Source organism: Falco cherrug, chromosome 13, assembly GCF_023634085.1.
Source record: "Falco cherrug isolate bFalChe1 chromosome 13, bFalChe1.pri, whole genome shotgun sequence".
Taxonomy (NCBI): domain Eukaryota; kingdom Metazoa; phylum Chordata; class Aves; order Falconiformes; family Falconidae; genus Falco; species Falco cherrug.
Genome location: NC_073709.1, coordinates 12,733,477 through 12,749,871, shown reverse-complemented (window position 1 = coordinate 12,749,871; position 16,395 = coordinate 12,733,477). Strand labels below are relative to the sequence as shown.

The 16,395-nt window shown below is 37.6% G+C and overlaps 1 protein-coding gene across 2 annotated transcripts in view; it reads right to left on the bottom strand.

Annotated features, from left to right (window-relative positions):
- The window catches only part of CRIM1 (cysteine rich transmembrane BMP regulator 1), a 188,114-nt gene that overhangs the window by 12,042 nt on the left and 159,677 nt on the right, over positions 1 to 16,395 (bottom strand). For both annotated transcript variants that reach the window (XM_055725803.1, XM_055725802.1), the window contains 4 exons: positions 15,485 to 15,641; positions 9,844 to 9,965; positions 6,410 to 6,619; positions 1,153 to 1,368 (listed from right to left, as the gene is read on the bottom strand). In XM_055725803.1, the coding sequence (XP_055581778.1) occupies positions 1,153 to 1,368; positions 6,410 to 6,619; positions 9,844 to 9,965; positions 15,485 to 15,641 (705 nt within the window). The remainder of the gene's footprint in view (positions 1 to 1,152; positions 1,369 to 6,409; positions 6,620 to 9,843; positions 9,966 to 15,484; positions 15,642 to 16,395) is intronic.

Sequence of the window (16,395 nt, the reverse complement as noted above, 5' to 3'; positions counted from 1 at the left end):
CTGTATCTTAATAAATATTATAGATCAAGAAATATATGACTGTATGTGCAGAGAACATGTAAGAAAAGGAGAAGAAGAAAAAAAAATTGAAAGGATTCATAAGGGCACTCAGGGCAGGCTCTCAATCTAACTGCATAAGTTATGAGACCAAGCTCCTTATATAGCCAGTGAGAAAAGATCAGCTCCTTCAAACAGCGTTTTGAAGTTAAGCAAATGTTGCTGTTATTAATAACGAGAAAAAGGGAAGCCAGGAGAACTAGCTTTTTCACTGAAAATATTTTCTCAGAAAAAAAACCCAAAACCAAACCAAATCAAAACCCCAACAAACACCCTGTAGAAGAAATGGCAAAACCTAACTTTTTTTTTTCCTAAAGTAAAATTTTTTAGATTTTGTTTTTAATGAAGACAAGTATTTTCACAGCAAGTTTATATACCGTTCACAGGTTTGGACTACATTTCCAGTACACTAAACTCCCCCATTTGCTATGTAAAATAGGAATTCACGTGCACTTATAATTGCATCTCTTTCCTCAGGGGAAAGAAAATTCTGTTACCCTTCCTGACACTGTGAGGCAGTCTAGGAAAAATCTGGCACACCTGCTGGGCTGGAATGCTTTGATATTACTCAGTTGCCTTCAAGTCACTCTCAGATCATACCAGGTGAAGGTAAAAGCAAACAGAAGTATTTCTGAGACCAAATCCCAAATAGACAAGATAGTAACAACATGGTTCATAAAAAACAAGGCATGTAGAAAGGAAAACAAACAAGTCTGTATATGCCTAGCACTTTGATTACTTTCAATACTTTCGAAGTTTCTCTAATCCTGCATGCTTCCATAAATGAGCCAGTGCATATTTCAAAGATCTTCCAACTAAGGATTCTGATTCTCATGCAACCCCTACATTATTAGATTGTCTTAAAAGATGTTCAAACTCCAGGGCCACAACCCCCTTTACATGTAAGATAATCTCTTGCACACGGTCCAGTTTTGCAGTTGAAATAGAGGACTGCAGGCTCTCACTCCAAACCGCTGAAGAACAAAGGCACCACCACAACCAGCTGTGCTCATAGCAAAACATTCAATATTCACATCTTACATTCTCAGATCAAGAAAGGACTGTGATGAAAGGACTCTGGTTGTCAGTATATACCTGGGCACTGTGGACAGCAGGAGTCCTGTGTGCGGGTGGGGTTTTGACAAAGAAGAGGTGGACAGACTTCGGTCTCACACAGGACACGTCCACTGTGGCACGTACATTGCGTGCAAGAATCAATATTCCATGTCTCTCCTTCTACAAAGTATTCCCCACCAGGAGCATGACAGATTGATGGACTAGTGAGCTCTGGCTTCTGCACAATGATTTCATCTGGGAAAAACAGAATTAGAAGACAGGCAAAATCAACTGTGACTCTAATGATTAACAAATGTACCCAAGATTAGTAATGTCTGTTATTCTTGACAATACTAGGAGTAACAAAACCAGCTACAAATATATTCTTAATGAAGCTCTTTCAATTTTATGTCACTTTTGACTTTGTCACCTGCATCTCATGGAAGAAGGGAAAAATATAAACAAGAAACAATTTGAGAATCAGTCTTGAAGCATTCCTTGCATTTCAGAAAAAAATCAAACCAACCAGTGACACAGGAATTCGAAGAGACACCTGTCATTTTCTGAAAAACTGTACTCATTGGACAGTTTCTTAACTGCTAAATATAAGCGTTAAGTGCAATTCCTGAAAGGATGGATAGGTATGCTTTTCACATGGGATTTAGAAAGTCCAGACTCAACTGTCTGTCTTAAAGTTTCCTGAGTGATACATGTCTGTAGCATTTGGTGCCAGATTAAACACAGAACCCCCTACCCAAACTCCTAGAAACAGGAAGCACTTAACACTGGTGGAAGTGCTTCAGTGCTTCGTTCCATTAAAAAAATAATTAAATAATTAAAAAAAAAAAAGAAATCTGCAGTCTTTGAAATAAAAACTGGACCTAAGGAGATGCTAGGGTGTGTAGACTCATATTTCCAGTGACTGTATCTCACCAAATGAACCTTAATTCCTTTCTGAAAAATTAATTACATTACCTCTACAGCCCTGGCTAAAAGATCCACCAGCCTCTAACCTGGCAGTTTAGAGCACAGATTTGACCTCCTTCAAGTTAAGAAAGGAACTGAAGCTGTTTCCCTGTTCAGCATGAGTGTCCTCTAGCCACAGGGGTACTGAAAAAATGGGGGAACTCTTTTTACCTCTTGGTGTTTTAAAAGAAAAAAGAAACCTGTCCTGCACTTTGGAAGTGTTCAAGCACTTAAAATCAAGAAAAGGTTATGGCACGAACTGCATCCTCACAGCCTGCTTAAAATGCATCAGCAGCCCACTCCCACATAAGGGGCACTGAGGGCAATACTAGTTGCCTGCTTAACATGCAGTTGCTTTGGATCTGGAGTGAGTCCACCAGCTTTTTCCATGCACTGTGTATAGGAACCGAGATGCCTCACACAGCATGTTTTATTCAGCTGCAGAAGCCATGAGTTTGAAAGCTACGTGCTGCAACATGAAGCTTCAGGCCTCTAAGTGATGTTGTCCTTCAGCCTGAATTCAACCCAGGTAACACTGGACAACTAAGGGGCCTACTCAGAACTGAGCTGCCTCAGGTTCCCTGTGCTGTGAACGGAGGGGAAGAGAAAGTGGCTTCCAGGTAACAACACTACATCTCTAAACCACCTTCTGAAGGTCCCTCTCTTCTACTCAATTATAAAGACGCTTAATGTGAAAATCATCCTAATGCAAGTATCTTGTTAAGGACAGTAAAGTTAAATGGACAGCTGCTCCTCTTCTAGTCATTTAGGCAGGCCAAGGCTCACAAAGTGCACGTGCTTCGCCCCACATCGGCAGCACTGCTGTACCTGCCTGGAGAATGGTGTTTCTGCCCTGTGCTCCACAGCATTGCCGTGCAGAAGACACACCACTCAATTACTTGTTTTCATTTCTGGAGAATGATCAGTAGAACTCAAGGATCCCGACTCTGGCCGATCATACTCCATTCACAAAGTACTCGCACATTTCTTTTTCCAGGGAATTATTTTATCTTTCATTTATTTGCTTATGCTATGCTTTTCCTATTGCTTACATTTATGAACTATGTATGTGATTCAGCAGCCAGCAGCATTTACCTGAAGTGAGATAGCTGGTCCGCTGCCTTGTCACTGTTTGGTTTTTATTTCAGCTGGAACAATATGTTACATTTTATAGCATAGCATCCTAACATGGCAAAAGCAATACTAATTCTTATCTGGAAATTTTCTGAGTCATCTCCTTCACATTTAGTTCTCTGCAGTCACAGGCCTGTTTTACTACAGCTCATACACTGTTCATAATCATAAAAGCGTAACCACATAGTACTGCTGTACATACAGTATCGCCTACTGGTCCCTTTGCTGCATGGATACTGATGTATCACTGCAACTCAATTGCTACAATATTTCTGAAGGAGCAACTAGCCAAACAAATACATGCTTTCTGGACAGCGTGGCTCTGCAAAACACTAGCAGTTAATGGCTTTCTAAATCCTACAAGAAACCTGGAGCTTTTCAAAAGCATTGCGACAGCCCACTTAAATCTCTTAATATACAGAAACACAATTAAAATGAACGTTGCAGCAGTCAAGGTATACCTTGCTCTGTTGAAAACTAACTTTTTGTTCAGTCTGAAAAATTACCTCGAGAGCTGCCACTTCCCTCTTGATCAGTTAAAGTGCAATTCAAAACTCAGTACATCAGGATTGCTGATCATTTCAATATCCCTATGCCAGACACATTCGAGTGATATGTTCACAGTCTCACAATTCCAAACTGCATTCCTGCCTACTGAAAGCCTCGATATTTATTTAACATCAGCGGGGAATCAATACATTGCAAAATAAAATCAGAAGTACATTTCTAACAAATATAAAACCTCAGTGGGGAAAGAAAACCACACTGGGACTAACTTGGCCATATTAATTCAAGCACTTAGATATGCAATCACTTAAAAAATGCTGTGTCTGCCCTTGCATTGTAAGAGTTTACACCAAGTATGGCTTTGCTAACACAGAAGCTAAGGTGACCAGTACTCGAAAGCAGGAAAGACATCAGAGAAACGTGTGCAGACATTATACCTCAAGGGAATGGGCACTACTGGGTAAGCAATTGCTCTTTTATACTAGAGACCAACATTGCTGATGCTCAGAATCAGACACTGATCTCATCCACAAGAAATGTATAGCATAGGAAGATAATCTCATACTGATGTTTCTTCCATGAACATTGGGCTTATGAATGGATTTACCCAAACTCATTCTCTGTACACAATGTAACTAACCACTGGTGCTTCCAAAAGACCAAAATTAACATTACGCTTATTTGAATGCTCTGAGGTGCTCTGTATGTGTTAGGTAAATCACTGTGCACAAGTATGCTGATAATAGAGTGAAATCAGGAATAAGTCTTGGAGACCTAACAACAGAATTGCTGGAACCGGAACAACCAACCTACATTTTTTATTTTGAATCTTGAATGAGTATGTAACGCCAGACTGACACGCTAACCTGTGCCCATCCATATGAAGTATACCATCCCCTACAATAATACACAAATTATTGTGAAAGGTGAGTGACTGCTGCAGGTACTCCAACAGCAACTTCTGTGCAGCCCTGAATTCCAGCTAGTGCAAGTGGAAAATAACATCCCTGTCTAGTAACATGACTTTAGGAATACGATATTCTGTATTTATTATTTGCTGTTTGGCTGCTCCTCCTAGAACAATATTTGCCATTGAATCTTTTTGTTGTTTTGTTTTCTCCCCCTGCTCGAGGTTTCACAGGGCAGAGAACTGGATTATTTAAAACAGACTGGATGTGCTTGTGTGTGGGGAGCTGGAGGAAAGAAAGACAATATCTGATGGGATGCATACAGACCAACATGGCACACTGCTGTGGCAAAAAAATGTGCTCTAAGCTGATAAAACACTAAGGTTCCCTTTAAACATGATCTCTAAATTCCCTGTCAGACTAGCCAGAAACTCAATAACAGAAGAGAAGATAGTGAGCGAGGGATTGTTCCCCTAGTGTGGGTAACTGATGGGATTATCCTCCTTAGTGTTTCCATCTCAGCTAAAAAATTCATTAATGGTTTTCTTTACTAAGATGCTAAGCACTAAGAGCCTGGCCTCAGTGAGCACTGCTAAATTACTTAGTATTTAAAATAGCTTTGGCTCCTTGAAAGCCAGTGCCAAAAGCAACACCACAGCTGGCCATGGAACCACAGGAACCACAGCCCCAGCCTTGACGCTAAGGGGAGGAGACTGGTGCAGGCTGAAAAAGGCTGGAAGGGAGGCAGACCTTTTGGAGTCTCCCACCTTTTTGGGAACTATGTTTTTCCAGTTATCACAAGGTGAACTAGATTGGAGATCACCATTTGTCTAAGGAATCTAAAGAGATTAGTTACCTTAGGTGCTAGGGACGATACACTCTTCTCTGTCACTTTTAGAAACAGGCTCTGGCTGCTTATTTTGCCCCCAGGATTTCCCGTTCCTTACAAAGAATTTGAAACAGTTCGTAATTGCTTATACCCTGCCAGTGCTGTCTTACCATTTTGCTATTTATAGTAGTATCATGAGCCTGGTTGTTCCTACTGGTAACATGACTTCCAATAAAGTCACAGACAGTATCACTGTATTACAAAAGAATCTGTTTCGCAGAAAAAATATTGTAGGAATCATTCTGAAGACAGAGGGCATGAATCTTACACTCTACTCACACTCTTTAACATCTTTCATAGATGTTTTTCACATTAACACTTATTAAAAATGTACTGAAATGCAGCATTAATTGTACACTACCTTCCCACTGAAAGTATTGAAATAATCTTCTACTGCTGGTGGCACAGGAGCCTTCCCTCAGAACAGAGAATTATGATGTTCAATTACTTAAGAAGTCTGTTCAAATATGTACTCCTCTGAGGGCTTGTGAAACATACATCAGGAGATGAATTTTAATAAAACTCCAAATTAAAAAAAAGAAAATGCAATGGCTTATTATAATACTTGCTAATATAGGTAACAAAATTGTATATGAGTATGAATTTTCTATCATAGCTAATATAGACCAGAAAGTTTTTCTACTTTAAAGATTTCAATGTGTCAGAGATTAACATGTAAGCACCCACAACATGCACGTGCTTTAAATAGTTAAGTTCCCATTTTTCACATCTGAAATCTCAATGAAAGACACTCATCATGTTATATTTGGGCATAGAAACCTTCATGTATACCTATTGCTGAACGATGCATGAGATTATCTTCATGTACTAGGAAACAGAACACATGTAAAATGAAACCTGATTACAAAGCATAGAGAAACAAGCACGGTACCTGGACATGATGGGCAACACTGCCCTGGATGTATGGTGGGGTTGCCACAATTAGGAACAGGGCAGGTGATCAGGGCACACATTTCCCGTCCATTGTGACAGTAACATTCCCTGCAGCCATCGTGCCAGCTCTCCTCGTTCTCATGTCGGCGCCCATCCATTGACAGGCAAGAGCCTGTTTTAACGGGAGGCATAAGAGAAGCAGTTGCCTCTGCACAAAATCAAAGGAAAATGAAGTTTCCTGGTAAGAGTATGTTGCTTAGGAAAAAACGACACCAACTTTCATGCCTGGATTGCATTTATTTTTAAAGCACATTTAAGACCAAGTGAATAATAATTCTATCATTTATACTTAGAAATAAAGTGACAACACACATGAAACAGTTAAAAGGTATACTGGAGGGGATGGCAGGATGTACTAGAATGTATTTCCCTGGAAAATATTTTCACTTCTTTCTGCATACCTATACTGTTTTTTAATCATACAGAAATGCAAAACCCACTAAGTAATTTAAGAAAAAAAAGAAATGCAATGGAGGGAAACAGAACGAAGCACAAAGCATATTTAAAATGAAACCATTAAATTTTACAGTGTATTAGATTATCTATAATGTGCGTATCTGATAGCAAGTAGAATATAAAAGCATTTACAAGAGCTAAGGATGGTCTTTTATCATGAATGACAAAAAATTACAAGCAAGTTCTAACAGGGTCATACTAGATACTGGAAATATTTCATAAAACACTCACCTACAAGAAATTATTTGTTTATATTACTATGGTAAATGAGATGTCTGGAAGGTAAGTGCTTTGACAATTTTATCCCTCATTCCTAGTTTTTACTGAGATGAGACTGCAGCACTGGACTGCTGCATTACTTGCACTCAGCCAGAACACACAAGCAGTTGGTCTAAGGAGGATAAAGTCTCATTTCTCTCTTAAGGGGTATTTAAGTGCTGCAGGAATCAGCCTCAATACATTCTTTCTTAATCAGCAGAGTAAAGTCAGAGCCCAGCACTCCCTCACCCACATCATTATGATAGTGAAGGATTTAGGATCAGTTTGTCAGTGAACTGACTTGTTTTCAGTGGTATGTCAACCATGTTCTGCTGACACATCTGTAAATAAGGCTATTTCTATTAAGTCGCTTATTTCATTTTCCTTTTAAAAAAGGATGTAGTATGAAAAGTAGTCATGTTTATATGTCATTTTAGTAAGGGTGGGTTTTTTTGGTTTTGTTTGTTTGTTGCTAATGTTGTGGGTCAGCACTTCTTCAGCTGTGGCAGATCTATTAAAGGTAGGCAGATGGTATAAAGTTTGATGCATGTTATCAGAATGAGAACCCAATATACAGAAACTACATTAGTATATCCTTTTGTGAATTAAAAAGCCATGGCATAAGGATAAAATAGTTCTTAAAACAAACTTCATCCCATTGCACAAACAGAAATACTATGAAAAAAACTGACATTCAGTTACTGCATTTTTGTATTTTACTATCAGAGTAAATATTAATTCCTATTTGAGTTAGTATCACTGAAATACTGTCCTAGTTTAAAATGATTGACACACAAGTGTCTTAGATGGTCATACCCTTCCCCTTCCTTAATAAATAAAGTATCTGATGCAATTGATCTTTTTTTCCCTTGAAATATTCTAAAATAGCTTCCAAAATTTTGAGAAACAAGCCAAGCATATAGTAAACTATTCAAAATTAACTTCACAACCCAAAATTGTTTTCACTTTTCATTTTTTAATTAAAATTAGTATAAAAGGAAATACTTCAGAAACCAAGGGCCCAAATACAAAATGGGAATAACTGGATAACTAGAGGTATGAAAAGATCTGGGATTACAGTAGCTCACAAGTAAAAATGAGTCAGTAATGTGATATCACTGCAGGGAAGGCAAGTTCAATATAAGATACAAGTACAGGACCACTGTAAATTTAAATGCAGTGCTACTATCTCTACTAGTTTGAAGTTTTTGCTACCGCTGAAGTACAATATGCAGTTTCTGAAGTGTAATGGGAGACTAAAATAACTGGGTTTATTTGACCTAGGAAAAAATCTCAAAAAATGTTTGGGGAGCTCCAGTTGCAACCTCTTAGATATTGCAAAAATTCAAAAGGGAATGATGCTTAGCTGTTCCCTACGTCTGCTGAGTTAGGACAAGAAGTAAATGGTGCAATTTATAGAAAGGGAGACACAAATATTAGAAAATTTATTTTAAAATGTCACATATTGGTAAACACTGGAAAACATTATTTTAGAGGTTTTGTTTTGTTTCGTTTTGAGAGTGGAGATTCTTAATAAATTAAATCTTAGACAAACATCTGTCAAGGATTATCCAGATACACTCTATTTTATGTGAGGGCAGAGAAATGGACTCTTCCAGAAAACTACCCCAGCCCTGTCCTTCTGATTTCTATGATTGCAAGTTTGCCTCCAACTAGAGGACAGTGACTTCAGGAACTCATACACCTTCTTCCAGTCTCATGTTCCCATAGCTTGTCTTATCTTCTAACGTATTATCATTTCTTAATATGCATCGGAATAGCTGCTAAAAAAGTTAAGACTGGAGTTATTACACAAAACAGTGGGAAAATACTCAAACTTCTTTGCCTATAGCTAGAAATCAAACCACACAAGTAAGAATCAAAGAAAATAAGCATGAAAGAGCAGTTAGGATCAGAGAAAGCCTGAGGACAAACGAAGTTATTAAATGCAACACACGGAGGTGAGCAATGAAGGAAGTCTGATACCCAGACTAATACAAAACACAAACTGAAAATATCTTAAAAGAGAGACATGTTGAAAGCAGCACAAAACTAAAGCAGACAACCAATGAACATCATATTTCAGTCTCTACCTCAAATTTGGTGGTTTCAAGTTTGGGATATGGCACGTGTGAAATCTTTAGCTTTAGAATACCCAGTGCTTTCTCCTGGGTAAGCGCTTTCTCTGCTCATTGTTTCTCAAGACCGCCTGAAAACTGTCCAAGAAACAGCACTCTAATTTTACGTGGTGTACAGGGCATCTATCAAATCCAAAAAGTTGAGTTTGTAAAGAAAAGATGATGGCGAAAAAGTTAAGATGAACAGTGCTACTGAAAAAAAATACCCAACCTAGCTTACTGCTAGTAGTTACTTACTAAAAGCCTGATCTAATTTTTATTAATGATAACAAACTGATTTTTCTGACTTTGTAATGGGAGATGGAAGCAGAGCTGAGGCTTTCTGTTGATGCCCAGATGAACACAGATAATAACACCTGCAAAATAATACACTCCTTTGAGCAAAGCTGAACCGACTCCCCCACCAGTTACTGTATTTCAATTCCTACGTATTCTGTGCAGTATTCCTTTTCTTTTGCTCTAGATTCCAACTGCTTTGAAAACTAGTTGTAATTAGAGGTGGTAATGCACTCGCACATACCTCTGCACTTGCAGATAACACAGCCGTGATTGTTCTGCTGGAAGCCCATCGGACAGATTTTACCACAAGGCAGGTCTGGGCACTTCTTACACCGACAGATTTCACAGCCATGCTTGTTCTTCCTAGATAACCAAAATAATTTGTAAAAGGTCAGCAGGTTACTTTTACATGTCGTATCTTTAAAGCAAAAGCATCCCCTAAAGAAGTTAACTGATCAAGTAAAGAAAATTATCATTAACTGTCACCCTGATGTTCAGCAGGTCTGTGGGGTGTACAGGTCTCCATCCCTGGCATGTGCTCCCTCCTCCACATGGCTGGCAAAATCTCTGCATTTCACTTTCAAGCCATAGCACATAATATAGACATACGTGCTTGTGATTACTACAGATGAAAAATCCTTTTTTCAAGAGAAAATGTAGAAAGAAAAACTTCTAAAACTGTGAAGAAGTTGGAGGGGTAGGTAGGAATCAGTTAAAATGACTGCGCTTTTATAAGACAAAATTATTGCTAACTTTTTTCCTCCAACAACAAGTACAGTAGATTCCCTCTCTTGTGTATTAAAACTACAAATGTTTCCCGAAAAAGTAAACAGACACAAAGCTTACCTGAAAACTAGCACATGGAATGCCAGTAACCCATATAAAAAAAGGTAGAAGCCTCACAGCAACAAATTTTGAAACACAGACAACCAGAGAACTTTTCAGCAGAGTACAGAGAAGCAAGAACACAAATGCTTCCCAAGCTTCCAAGTGAATCTAGGCAGGAGTCTAGAGCACCACCTGAAAGCATCTCTTCAGATTCTGAGAATCCTATACTGAATATGTTTGTCTTTTTTTCAGGAAGACAGATAATGTTTTAAACTTTAGGCATAGCTGTACTATTTCTTGTCATATACAGATAAGAGTAATTTTCTGTGTCTTTCAAATGAAGAAGTTCAAGACACTGAGGGGAAAAAAACCCCAATAAATGATTTTCACAAGTCTGCTCACAAAAATAGTGCTCTAATGAGGTAACTCATTAAAATTGGGAAACATTTATCGGGAAACTTGACAGATCCCTCATTGAATAATACAGTATTAAATGCACACACAACCCTCCCAGCCCCAAACAAAAGACAAAATGTGGGAAGTTAAAGAAGAACACCTAGAGGCATAGAGAAGAAATAAAGTATGTAAATCTCTAGGAAGCCTGACTTCAAAATCTAGAAAAATTTAACTTTTAATTAAAAGGCTGAGGAAAACACATCGTCATACTGTAGGACGGAGAATGGAAGACATTCTCTCCTCCTATCCATCTGTTTTTTCCTCCTAAACCTCTGCAAACACAGCACTTTTCATAAGAAAAGAAATGCTTCTTTCCATTAATGTGTAGAGTCTTCAAACAGTGAAACCTATTGAGCAGTTTGTTTCAGACAATTCTGAAAAGTCCTTGGTTTCTTTAAAGGTGCACAAACTCAGATTTTCCAGTTACTAAGCTCTAACAGTTATTTTTTAAAAAAGCAAACACCCGCCCCCCATGCTGATTACTCCTTAACTTTTCACTCTCTAATATACTTTTAATGCTTGCTCCTTTAGTGTCCTATTTGTAACCAAAGTTTTACATTAAAAGAGAGATTTGTCTTTCATTACATCCCACACTTTTGATGGTCATAAAAGGCTTGTAAGTCACATAAGGCTTGCTAGTTTAGAAAAGAAACTGGCATGGTAACAGTAAAGAACCAAACAAATGTACTGTACAACTGCAAATCTAAATAATTTTGGCAGCAAAGTAAGGCTTTATGGGAAATGATCTTAAAGTAGTTCTTACCACAATTTTAGCTCTTCATACTATGAACTGTTACACACATAGTTATATTTAAATGTTATTAATTTAATTCAGACAATTATTCGTGTATGTTATAGACAGTGACAAGATTAGGGTGCTCATTTCCAATGCTTAGTAGTTTTGTTGGTTTTTATAATCGTCTTAAGACTTACTAAACACTCAGCATTCAAAAACAGCAGCCAAGCATTGCGTGTAATTAGATTACATACTACATTTTAAACCAGAATTTACATCGAAGATTATTTTCCATTTAGCTCAAAAAAGAAGTCTGAAGTTCAGTTTTTTTCAGATGTAAAAAAATGGAAGGGAACGATCATCCCAAAGACAGGGTTCCTGAAACACTAGCACCAGCTTGAAATCAGCTTATTTTTCAAACATCTTTATCTTACTCCCAGCTACCACACTATGCCCATTAATATTTGCTGTCATTTATAAAATGCTTTTGCTATATAGTTCACACAGATTTTCTAATACAACTGTTTTATGTACACTTTAGTTCAAAAAAAAAAGGAGAGAGAGAAGAGTGCATTTCAGCTTCTCTAACTGCAGAAAACACATACAGAAATCTGCAGTTTTCCTCTGTAGGTCAATACACTAAATAAGTCATGCATACAGGCTAGAAATTACTACTCTTTCTAACAAACACTGTAATTCTGTGAGAAGCTGCACATTATCTTTTTTATAATGCTTTCTATTTGAAGACAAATCATGTGGTTCAGTGCTAGCCCATGGAGCAGTCCTGACCTGAGCGATGTTTTCACCAACCTCCCAGGGCCACTCCGGATGGGGTACGGCATGGTGGGGCAGGCAGCGTGCCTTGGACTGGGGAGTGCCTGGGCAAGTCACTATATGGTCCCCATCCGATACGCTGGGAATCAATGTCTGATCAAGGTGTCATTTTTATCATGTCTAGGACTTTAAATCAATAACTGCAAATGGCAAGATTCAATATTTACACTTCTAAACTTTAACTTGTTCACCATTTTTCTTCTTTTTCACTAAATTCCAGATACTTTCCATTTTAGAAGATCTGAGTTTCCATTTTGAAGGGTATTACTCTGTAATTTTAGTCTCCCTCAGGTGTACAAAGACCAGTAAATCTAGGAAATGAAGCCTGTCTTATTATCTTCTTCAACATCGTAAACCTTACTATTTTTCTAAATTTTTTCAACTCCTATGTGACAGTATCACACAATTTCTCAGACACTGGCTGCTTCCTTCACGAGTTTAGAAAATCGCTGGGATTTGTGCCTCAAATTTGTATCCTTTAACAGATTATCCTTGACACATGATCGACACTGAAAAATACTTGCACCTACAACTAAGCATCTCTGTGTTTAAAGTGCTCTTGCCGCTCATGGACAATACTCATTGGCCTTTTCCTATCCTTCTCAGAAACTGAGACATGAGTTCTTTATTACAGAAAAGCATTCCAGCAAAATGAATGATTTGATCGATTTCTTTATATAAAGCTAGGTCCATCTATCTTTTTTCTCTTCAGTCCTCTTTGATTTTCATTCAGAAGACTGAAGCATTTCTGGGTTGACAGACAGCATCAATGCAAGCTTCAGGTATGTCCACATTGAAGGTGATGGCACGGACACCTTTAGATTTCCCCATACAGTCAGCTAGATTACTACTGACACATACCAAAGATTTATGAACAATAATCACCTAAAGTGCTTAGGCACCAGTCTTAGCAGGATGATTCTCATAGATCAAACAAACTACAGGACTCTGAAGGTCAAGAGGACTGCACTCAAACACAGAAAATCAATTTATTAAGGTGCAAAGTATATTAGGCTCCATTCTTGGGTTCTTCTCTTTCTCATTTTTAGAGATTTCTCCTTTAAGGACTTTCACAATAATGCAGGCACATCTCACATGAAGTGCAACAAGAGAAGGCCAATAGAATGATTTCAGATTTTTTTGGGAGTGTTGTTCAAAAAGGTATTCTTGATGATTTATACTGTTGTGTCAGAGTATAACTTAATATCACAGGTCAAATTCACTGCAACCTGAGGGTCATCTTCCAATTACACGTAAAGCTCTTCCTCATCTTTGCTCACAACTTTCTTTAGAAGACCAGTTAAGCCACAGTTCATGAGACACACACACCATGGAAGTCAGACCCGTCGAACCACGTAACAAATTTCTGAATGAATCAAAGCTTATTAATTCAGTTCACATGGAACAGCCTATGTCACTGCAAACTGAACAATACTAAAAAGTAGCATAAATGACAACAGTAAAGAGAAACCTTTACTTAAGGAAAGAAAGTAAAAATCAGAAGTTGCAGAGTAAAAATATATGTAAGAAGTAGTAAGGGGTTCATCTTTACTGAAAGCTAAGGAAGAAAAGAGGACCAAAGAAAATACTATAGTTTTTAGCAGTTATACATGGTCTGGTCATGAATGAGGTAGACTTAAATCAAGAACATTACTGCCAGTCACACACACACAGTTCAGCACCATGCACAACGCACAACTTGTATGGGCAATAAGTGGGAGTTCAACTAGCATATTCATGGAAGTAGAATATGACTTTATGGCTAAAAATAGCATGAAGAATAAAGGAAGGTGTACAGCTGGTACCCTCCTTTTTTTTCTTTTTCTTCATTTTTCCTTGTGTTTTTACTTTGGAAGCACAACCAGAGAGAATATAAATTGGTCACTGGCACCATCCATGAGCAGAGCTGACTAATCTGTGAGAATGTCACTATGTTACAGCTTGATTTCTATTTTTCTAAAATCTATGAATCTTCTGATCATTTGGGATCTACCATATTTTGATTTCTCCGTAGTTAATTAAACCCACATATTAAGAAAAGGACTACTTTTCTTATATTTTATATAAGATATATATAATTATATACTTTTCTAATACTACCCTAAGATTACTGTTGTAAAAACCTGCAGCATTTATTAACAAGTGTGAAACAGAACTCTGAAGTGAACCAGAAATTAAAGGAGTGTTAGTATCAAACATTGAGTTGCAACATTAGTAAACTTCATTACAAATCCTAAAAAACCAAATTACAAATGAGCATTATCTGAAGATCAGCTGTCATGAGGTAGAAATTAAACTGTTATGAAAAGCAGGCAATAACATGGAATAGACCTACCAAAAAATAATATGTATTGGTGATATATATATATATATAAAAGCCACCAGAATAATTATGAAGACATTTCTACATGACAAAACATCTGCCCAGTTTTCACCAGCTGTTCCATAAATGAATAAATACTGCAATTCTTTCCTTTTATGGAGAAAGGAGTCCAGCCAACAGTACAGGTTTTTAAGAATTACAAAAACTTAGATAAGAGACAGTACTGTTCTTCACAAATCCTGTAAAGTAACTATCACAAATGTCTAACTAAAACTAGTCTGCTGTCATATCAACATTGAAAAACACCTTGAAATACTAGAAAATAATTTGAACAAAATAAATGGGCTATAAAATAAAAGGGTATCACAGCAGAACAGGCAAACAGAATTTCAAAAAGCCACATGCAAGAGACATGACTTGTAAGCAGCTTTTTCATCTTGTTTGTCAAATGTTCTCCAAAAAAATTTAAGCACTCCTTTGCTTTTATAATCTGCCGCTGTTTTCTTAGTTGCTGTTTCTTAATCTGTTAATCAAAATCCATTTTGAAGAATACTTCAATCTCACATCAAGAACTGACATTTCTATTTTCCTACACTTCCCTCTGCTTTGCCACAAAGTAAACCCAAGTACGCATGCCTGGATTTTTCATATTTTCAGTATGTACAGGGATAGTATTAAATACGCTTTCAGAGTAAGAATACGTACAAGTATCCAAAGGGACAGTACTTGTCACATTCAATGGGTTTGCACTTCTTAGGCCGTGGTCGGCACTGACAGATCTCACAGTTGTGGACATCAGTCTGGAAGCCGAAGGAACAGTCCAAAGAACAGCCCGAAATGAGGCCGGTGCACAGCTCCTCCCCTGCAAAGGAGACACACGGGTTATCACATCGTGACAACTGTTTATACCAAACCACCACATCTTTAGGAGACTAAATCTGTTCCCTTTTACAATACTGGTAAGCCTTACCTTTGGACTGTCCTAATTTTAAAATAATCAACAGAATTCTCCAGTAGTGACCGAAGCTGCATGAGCAGACACTACAGGTTGTTTTCTGTTTCAGTCAAGACCCTGGGGAGTACTACCTGATACCCTAAACTAACATGATTTTATGAACAGATGCACAGCCAAAGGAGTTCAACATCTGTGACTCTGTTAGCCTTTTAGAGAACAGTTAAAATAACGTGTACTTTCAACCCATTATATGGATTTAATAAGTTTCTGTTGAATATACAGCACCTTTATTTCTCCTCTACTTATTTAAAATAGAACTGAAAGGTTAGGATATATTCACAACTTTTATTCTTTATGCTCTTTGCTGTCAACTCTTTGGTGATTAAGCAGGTACTTTTAAAAAATATGACCTGTAATACCCAAATATATGATCTAAGCTTAGAGATGCTAGACTAAAAGACCTGTCTCTTGAAGTCCTTGAAGTCCACTACCATTTTTTTATCAGCATCTTGTGGCATGAAGGGGATGCTGAGTCCCTGGCATCTCAGTTTCTCCAGTACAGAGATAAATAACGGTCATTACATTCCCTCTCATTGGAATTTACTATTTCGAGAATGACCAGTTTCTTTTTGTTCTTCTTGAAAGAAGGTGCCACAAAGAC